The following is an 8790-nucleotide window of genomic DNA, read 5'->3' on the forward strand; positions in this document are numbered from 1 at the left end:
AGGTAAGCTGGCTGTAGGACCAGAACATGAAAAGAACTGTTGTCTAGTCTGCAACTTAGATATGATTGGCTTGTGTTGCCATCTTATCATTTGTTTAGAATGCATCATAGTGACTGGTTTGTTTTAAGGTCTAAAGGACTATCTTGTCTGGTGGGAGCAAGCCAGACTTCCATATGCATATGAAATTCTGAAGACTTCTGCTTCACAGACACCTGACCTTTGTCATTTGTATGACAACACTTGTGATACAAGTATATGACCAACAGTGAGAGTCTGTCCTGCAGGAACTACAATGCAGCAGGAAAGGACACCATTAAACTCTTACAGGTTGGTAACCCAACATGAGTATGGATAATTTCACCTATTTTACTTGCTCAAGAGCCCAACTACCCCCCCTCCAGTTAAGGCATACAGGACACAGAATCACTTTCAACATCTTTATTAGGACTGACTTCCTCCAACAGAACCAGCTCTTCAGACACAGGTTGCTGGTCCCTGAAGCAGCATGCAGGAACCTGAAAAAGTGGTTGAAGCCCCCTTAAGTGCAGGAGAAACACAGGACTGAGACACTACCAGGAGAGAAGTTACAGAAAGGAAGCAGGACTTCAAAGCCTTGGGGGGGGGGGGGGGGGGCACACACACCATAGGAATTTAACAAAACTAGTACCCTCGTGCTCCCCACCTACCCCTCAGTCCTTGGGGCCCTCATTCTTTCCTGGACAGGGGGTCCTGCCACAGCGCCTGTCAGCATCTGGGTTCTCCAGCACTGGGATTTCTGCAAGAGAAGATCAGATAGTGGGCTCCCGAGGTAAAGATACTATTGCAAAGCATCAGATGTGCATGGACAGAAGGAACACACGGAGAAGAGCTTAAATAAAGACTCACTGCGGCCATCAAAGCAGCCCTCCACACACTGCCGCTCAGACGGTAGGCACAGCTCTGTGGAGCACATGAAGTAGATCTGGAAGAGGGATTACATGCCAAGTTGCCATAGATATTTCACATGGAACTACAGAGTCTGCAACCACAAAAAGCCTCACCTCCTCATTGATGTAGGAGTAGGAGGTGCTGTCCAGGAACTGGAAGGTCTGGATGTGGAAGCGGCGGTGGTGCTTGGGCAGAGGCAGCTTGGAGTGGATGTGCAGGGTGGAAGTGTGGCCGTAGTCCAGAGGGTTGGGGCAGCTGCAGAGAGAGGCACCAAGATCAGGACCCTGCCTTCAACCCACTGACCAGCACAGGGTTAGAGCTGCACAAGCAGGAGCCCCTCACCCATCATAGAGCAGCACCCAGACAGCCTGGCCAGAGCGGGGGTAGGCAACACAGTAGTGCACCAGCAGCACCAGGTTGGGGTCTGGAGCGTTCAGCAGTCGCACCTCCAGGTAGACTGGGTTCCCCAGCAGGAGCCGGAGGGGCCGGTGGTACTGAGGGTAGAACCTGGAGTAGCTCTCGTCTAGAGGAAGATGGAGAAGGGATGGGTGGAGCTGTATACTGCAGCCAGACCAGAACACTACTGCATAGTGCAGTCTAGTCGGAAATGTTCCACTCTGGAACAGTGGTTTCTTACCCCCTCAAGCCATGTCGCACTGAATACTCCCCTCGTGAGGAGCCATTCAATAATCAACCTCTCACCTGTAGCAATCCTGAGCTGCACCCCAAACACTCCCTGGGACAGGACAGCAGAGGGCAGGTAGGGGCTCTTCACCAGGTAGCCTGTGCTGGCCAGGTTCCCTTCAGCATAGCGGCACTCCACCAGCAGCCTGGAGAGCAGGAGGCAAGCCATATTCCTCCATATGGTAAGCTGGCCAGCACAAATCTCCATGATCAAAACCCTGCTCACCTGAAGGGGCTATCCCTGGTAATGACTCCATAGTTCTGCATATTGCGTCTCACCCGTGTCTCCACCTCAGCCAAGTAGATGGTGGTCTCTCCTACCACCTGAGCAGAGAGCAAGGTCAGTAACCATCAACTGCCTCTTGAGCAGGTCGCTCCTACTTCTAATAAGGGAATTAGACACTCCTATATAGAGGATTAGGAGAACTGATTTTAAAGGGATCAGTGTACTCACAAAAGCATGGGTCCCACAGCCAGTGACAGGGAATTTGAAGATGGCAAACTCCGAGGTACAGATGACAGGGGTACAGGATGCGTTGCCAGCAATCACCAGGCTGGCAGGATCCACAGGGGGTACAGAGATGGTCCGAGGGACAGCAAAGACAAAGTGCTTATCAGCAGTGCACTCTGGGGAGAGAGGAATACGTCAGGATCTTCATTATTCTGGTAAGGAAGGTGCCTGGGACTGGATCAGTAAGGAGAGCCCTACCCTCCAGTGGATAGTAGCAAGAGGATGTTTCTGGGTCCACACAGCATCCCTTGGCCACGCAGTGGGCTGGAGAAATCCTCCCTGGACCGCAGACCACCCGATGGCTCCTGGGTAGTTGACATCCTGGGGAGACCAGATTGGATCCATCAACACACTTGTGGAGCCAATTACCAACTCTCCAACCTATACACTCACCCTCCCTTGGTTTGTAGGGGCGATAGGGACAGGACACCACAATCTCCCCTCTTGGGCCATCACTGGGATGGTACACCACCTTCACAGTGTAGTGCTGGTCCTGCAAAAAAATAAAGGATCAGACAGATGAAGTTGCGATGGCAATCTCTGGAAGTGGGGATGGCAAGCGGCAGATCTGAAAGTATCCAGGAACCTTCAGGAGAGCTGTTCTGTAGAACAGTAGAAGGCATGTTTACAGCCAAGATTTCAACCAACATCCTGAAGGTGAATGATCTGCAGTCTTGATTCACCGTCCACCCATCCTATTTTAAAGACTAAATACTCCCAAAAATAGTCCACAATGGGCATGACAGAGAGTAAATTGCATCTTAAAGTGAACCCAGACTCATCTAACAGGTCATTCCATCTAGAATTCCTACTGAAGTGTGTGAATGGTGAACTTCGTGCAACAATACATTTACTTCTTGTCTGACAGATAGCAGGCTGGCCGCAAGAGAAACAATTCCAGCCAGTCTGTTCCACACCTCACGCCATGAGTTCTTATGGTTGCTTAATTGATTGGTACCTAGATCGGCATCTACACTAGTAATTAAGAACTAGAACACCTTCGTCTTTTCCCTAAAATGAAGAGGCACGGAAGGAAGCCATGCTCGTGGTGCTCCATGCTTTCAGCAGGAAGAAAGCAACCTGGAGCATGGCAGTACTTTATATAGGACAAGCCAAGCAGGAAAGGCTCCTGTAAGATACTGAAGTGCTTGTTGAGTCACAGCATGCAGAGACTTGAATTACAACATCCATTTCATGCACTGTTGCTTGTGCTCAAGTTAACCAGAAGACTAAGCAAGAATAAACAAGTTTCTTGACTGGAGATCAGTGCCAGAAGCTATGCTCAAAGAATATTGGTTTAACATGCCACATGTTCGGCATTCCAGCGGCACCATCAAGACGCAGTTTTTGTTCATCTTCTCAAAATGAAGAACCAGGACAAAGTGCTCGGAGAAGTAGAGTGCACACAGCATGAAATAACCATTAGAAGAGGGGTCAACATACTTGTGGCTGGGTGTGAAGCTATGCGAGAAATAGGATCATGGCACCAACATTGTTCAGCACATGCTGGCATTCCCCCCCATTTCTTAAAAACATGAGCTTAAAGAGCGGTGACACCTGAAGCTCAGGCCTGTCGCTGTTAAGAGCACAAAGTCATTAACACTTCAGCTATGGGAGTGTCAAAAGGGATCGTTATTTGCCAGAAAAACTATTAGACCACTGAGGTGAAGAATGCAGATGTTACCTGCCCAGTTTTAATAGGTTTAAGGAACTCAAGCGGTCATTCTACTACACTTATTAGCAAACTCTGTATTGATAGGAGCCTCAAACTTATAAGGGAACTTGACAAAACTCCATACATGTGTACCAAAAGAGATTAGGAAGATCCATGCAGCAAAGGGTTCATCTTGCAATTGATTTGCCCGTCCTGGGGATTACACAGAGGTTTGTGCTTAACAGCTATAGAAGTTCAGCTACTTCACTAGTATGACTAAAATTAGCCTTACCATTTAGTCATCTAAGAAGATGAGTCCATATTTAGCTTAACAGTCACTTTCTAGTTGCCCTCTAATTTAGTCTGACTCTTGGGGACTTGACAGGCCAGATTAACACTGATCTGAACCAACTTCTTGTAGACCACAGGCTTACAATCCTACCAATACTCATTTGTTTAGACAAGGTCTTACTTTCAGGCATGTTGTAGAATTGGAAATGGAAGGCACAAGCTCAGCCTCACCACAAGCCGGACATGGCAGCCAGTGTACAGGATGGTCAGGGTGTTCAGGTGCCGCCCTGCAGTCACAGAGTATCCACAGGATGGAGTGTCCAGCACAGACACCAGGCTGCCAGAAGAACCTGCACAGGGTACACAGGAGTCCAATTTTCCTTTGGCAGGATTTTATATATTGCAGGTGCAAAAAGCAAAATCAGCAATAGGTTATCCAGTGTGCTGTAGAGGCAGCCATATCATTTCAAGGTGCATCTCCAAATAGCCATCAGGACAGGGTAATGCTATAATCCACAATGTCAAGGCACAGTTGGAGAACCCTGGAACGGCTCAAAACACCACATCAAGGTCCCTGTTCCATTAGTGGCTAGGTAAAAGCCTCCTGCATTACCAGAGACCAGCAGTAAAAGCCCTTCCCCAGTCACTCACTCTGAACCTTGATCTCCTCCAGGGGGCCAGCAGGCAGGGTCACAGTCATGCACACCTCACTGCAGGAGATGGTCAGGCCTCTGGGAGGTGGGGGTGGAGGGACAACTGGAACATGGCAGGACACCATGCCAGTCACCCATTTCCTCTGCTGTTTGTCATAGTATCTCACGGTCAAGGAGTAGTGTTGCCGCTGGTTCTTTCTCTGTGGTGGGGAACAGGGTTGCAGGTTAAAAGCACTGATGCAGAGCTGTTTGGACTGACTAAGGTGCTACTGCTCACACAAGTTCCCAGCCAGTCCAAGCCCAAAGCCTGCCCTTACCCAGGTCCTGATGTAACACCCTTTGTAGGAAGCCACCAGCACCAGCCAGCTCTTGGTGGTCCACACCTTGTGCCCACAGTGCTTTGGGAGACGGGTGACCAAGAGAGGAGCCATTTTGCCTGGGAGAAGGTGGAGTGTTAGAGGCTTACACATAAGTGGCCTTTCACAGTAGCTCTGTACAGCATCACAGAGCAAGAACACAGATCTTCCCTTTGCAAGGGACATCCACTGCATCATGCCCCTAATTCCTCCACATTTACCTGGTCTTCTCGCAATCGAATTGATCAAAAGGTACTGATCTGGAATGCATGCAGGTTCTCTTTGGTTACATTTGAAAGATTATAAACTGGAGAATTGTCACAACGGTACACTCCTCATATCTTCATTGGAAAAAAAAAAATCTGATACACAAGCATTTGTATTGTTCTAACCTACCAGAACATCTCCCTGGTAAAGGGTCTGGTTTCAAGCACAGGTGTACCCATTAAGTGAGGGTACAGCTCAAACCATCATGAAGTTGAGGTTATTCTCCACTTGTATTTCACACCCCCCCTCCCTCCATCTCCTGTGGGAAATCTTACATTCATAATTACAGCTATGGAGCAAGTAACCCACTGCATGACATACAACCCATAGAGCAAAAAGCACATTTGGAGGCACTGTAGACCTCATAGAATTAGGAGGGATAGTCACAGAAGTATTTAGCCCTCAGCTGGCGATGTTCAAAGACTAGCAGAATGTTCTGGAAGCATATTTACCCACTGAGGTACAGGGACAATTGTTTGGAGAGGCTGTCCTGCTACTTTTGGGGACACCACTGCAGCACAATCCTTTGTTTTACAGCTCAGATGGCGCATGAACAGGTTTTGAGCTCAAAAACAGAGGATGGAGAACCTGCCTGTGTATAGGGCTAGTGCAAGAACAGGCAGGGTAGAACCTCACCCTTCAGCAGGTAGACTCGGCTGAACCTCCTCACAGAGAACTTGAGCATCATGCTGCTCTTGCCACAGGACAGCAGGGGGCGGCTGTGGGATTGCTGCTGCTCGGGGTCACCCTGAGACTCTGGGAGGGAAGAGGACAGCAAGAAGTGTTACTGGGTACAAGGCCTTCAAGTTGGTAGCTGCAGCAGCAAAGGTTTATTCCATGCTGAAGAGAAGAAAAACAGTTCCACAGCTGGAACCATCTTCAGGTGAAGGCTCTTTTCAGCCTTGAATAAACAGTTACTTGTTCCTGTGAAGAGCTACAAGAACACACTTCACTCTGAAGGAATTTCTGCTGTTACCCACTTAAAGGAAAGTGGGAGCAGCCATATGCAAAGTATGCATGGAGATAGTCCACTGGTCATAACCATTCCTATGCATTCCAGACTTCCTTTTAGAGGAAATACAGCAGACCTACTTTACTACCATGCACTTGTATTCAGTCCACAGACTTGCAGAAACTCCCTACCAGGGTCAGATGAAGGAGGATCTGCTTCAGAGGGACCAGTTGTCACTGCTGCCACATCTCTCTGCACATCAGCACTCGAGTCCTTATCCAGCTCTTCCCCCTCAGCATCAGAGCCCATTTCTATCAAGTCCTGCTCTGCCCTTTGTGGCACCCCTCTCATCTCTCCAGCAAAATAGCCATCATTTTCATCTGGTGGGGTCTCCTGGAATACAGGACTACCCACATCTGGCTCAAAACTATCATAACCTTCCTCTTCACCAAAAACAGCATCTGGATCCTTGAGCCGGGCTTGGGCCACTACAACACAGAGCCATGCTAACAATCCAGGCAATAGGAAATCCATCACACCCACTCCTCTCCCCTTTTTCACTCAAAAACACTTCTAGAGAAAGAATAACTACCTCTCCTGCTGCTGGGGCTTATATACAGGCACTGACACGCGCGCTGTCCTGTGGGCCAATCAGGAGCAGGTAAGGAAATCCAGAACATTCTCACAAGCTGAAGTTTCGGACGCGGTGTTGAGAGTGAAATTACGTGACATAGCTTGACTTCCCGAATACGCGGCGTGATCACCTTGTTCTTGTATCATCAGTCTAAACTGAGACAATAAAAATATAACCTTGACAAGGATAAAAAAAGTTACAGCAAAGCGGATCCGTTAATCTCTTTAATTCAATTTGAAAACAATATGTATTAAAGCGTGATGAAATACCGTTGATCAGATTTCACAGTGACGCGTTTTAATTTCACAATGAGTTTCACGTCATGATTGCTGTAATGCAGATCGCGGTACATTTCAATGTGTTCGACGATCTCGCTGTGTTGATGACCTGCAACGCAAGCACATACAGTACACCCATATTACAATACATCCTCACGGGCTGATATTAGGCATAAAGATGGAAAGCGACCGTAGATGACAAGTTCATTTCAAGTGAGTGTCTTGTTTAAAGTGAAAAGTGTGTTCTTAGCGGTAACATTTAACCAGTTAATTTTCGTAGTTGTATTCCTAATACGGACTCAGCGTGAGTAGGCATAACGTTTTAAAGACGCAGTTTTTGGTGCAGATGAAGTTAATCGATATTGCACAGGGGAAGAAGCTAATAAGCAGGAAAATAGAGAAAGTAGAGTAAGAGTAATTGAGATAAGAATGGCACAATATGGTTTCCAAATATACATATATTAAATGTTTTTAAGGACAAGACACTGATAAAAATATTTGATTTATTTATTTTATTGGTGTCTATAGATATTTTTATTATATAATAGAGAAATAATGTAGATATTTGTAGATTAACACCACCAGAGAGTGGACAACATGTTATTAGACACTTTTCTGTATGAGAGCAGGTGTTAAGTACAAAATGTCCTTCATTTAAGTGCAACAGGACATCATGCTTCTGGGCTCCTCCCATTAACTATGTAAAGCCACTGCACTAAACCTGTTTGTGGAGGATACTGCAGCTGGGTGTCATATTCAATCCAGGCTCCTACATTTGCAAAGTATTGCAAAAACCAATATTCTTCCACCTTAGTAATATTATGTCCGATGTTGACCCTAACTGCACCCAAATTGTTGGTCACAATTTTCATCTTCTCCAAAATTGATTACTGCAATACCCTGCTCAAAAGGGTGTCTACGTCCACAGTGGACAAATCTGGGTATGTCCAGAAATCAGCAGCCAGAATCCTGCCCAGGTATTCAGCATGTGATCAATCAAAACATTCTTTAGAGGGGTTCTGTGCCTACCTTTTATTGTCCTGCTGCATTCCAAGCCTCTTTTTACATTTCTGTAATTCTGCTACCTCCTCTTTGGATGCTGCTACTGTGAAGTGGCTTGAGCAGCCACTTAACAGGTTCAATATAATGTTCTTTATAATTCAATTCAACTTTATTGTCATTAAACTTACACAGGTGCATAGTATAATGAAAAGTGTTTCTCATTAGTCACTCAGGTGCAGTATATAAATAGGACAGAAGATAAGACAATGGACAGTTACACAATAGCAATAACAGTAACATGTAATAACATAACATAAATAACATGTAATCAAGTAATCAAAACTGCAAAATTTCGCAAACAGAGAAAATATAACAGGACAAAAACAGTGCAAGGTAATTCTTGGAACAGTGCAAAAAATAGTATGGTTAAAAGTAGTATGGTTAATTAATAAATATTAAATATTATTATGCCTGTTACAGTTTTACTGGGCTATTGAGGGAAGAGTGCAATTTCGGCTTACATGTGTGTGTGGTGGTGTAGGAGTACAGTCGTTGTGGGTACAGGAGGATGTTAGGAGAGA

At 46.2% G+C, this 8790-nt stretch overlaps 1 protein-coding gene across 1 annotated transcript; it reads right to left on the minus strand.

The window, feature by feature from the left end:
* Nucleotides 1–423: 423 nt before the first annotated feature.
* LOC138238290 (zona pellucida sperm-binding protein 4-like) lies at nt 424–6860 on the minus strand. The gene is made up of 15 exons (XM_069188474.1): nt 6487–6860; nt 5980–6099; nt 5038–5156; nt 4719–4920; nt 4299–4417; nt 2516–2615; nt 2321–2443; nt 2066–2238; nt 1838–1935; nt 1630–1757; nt 1270–1450; nt 1041–1182; nt 886–961; nt 687–775; nt 424–515 (listed from the first exon to the last, which is right to left on the minus strand). Exons 1-14 carry the CDS (start codon nt 6827–6829, stop codon nt 690–692), a joined length of 2010 nt encoding a protein of 669 aa, XP_069044575.1. The 5' UTR covers nt 6830–6860; the 3' UTR covers nt 424–515; nt 687–689.
* Nucleotides 6861–8790: the final 1930 nt, after the last annotated feature.

Source organism: Lepisosteus oculatus, chromosome 4 (genome assembly GCF_040954835.1).
Source record: "Lepisosteus oculatus isolate fLepOcu1 chromosome 4, fLepOcu1.hap2, whole genome shotgun sequence".
NCBI classification, from domain to species: domain Eukaryota; kingdom Metazoa; phylum Chordata; class Actinopteri; order Semionotiformes; family Lepisosteidae; genus Lepisosteus; species Lepisosteus oculatus.

Coding starts and splice junctions, on each gene's coding strand:
- LOC138238290 (XM_069188474.1), bottom strand. CDS start 6,829: ATGGATTTCCTATTGCCTGGATTGTTAGCATGGCTCTGTGTTGTAGTG. Junction 4,921..5,037: donor GGTGTTACATCAGGACCTGG/GTAAGGGCAGGC, acceptor TCCCCACCACAG/AGAAAGAACCAGCGGCAACA. Junction 4,418..4,718: donor GGAGGAGATCAAGGTTCAGA/GTGAGTGACTGG, acceptor TACCCTGTGCAG/GTTCTTCTGGCAGCCTGGTG.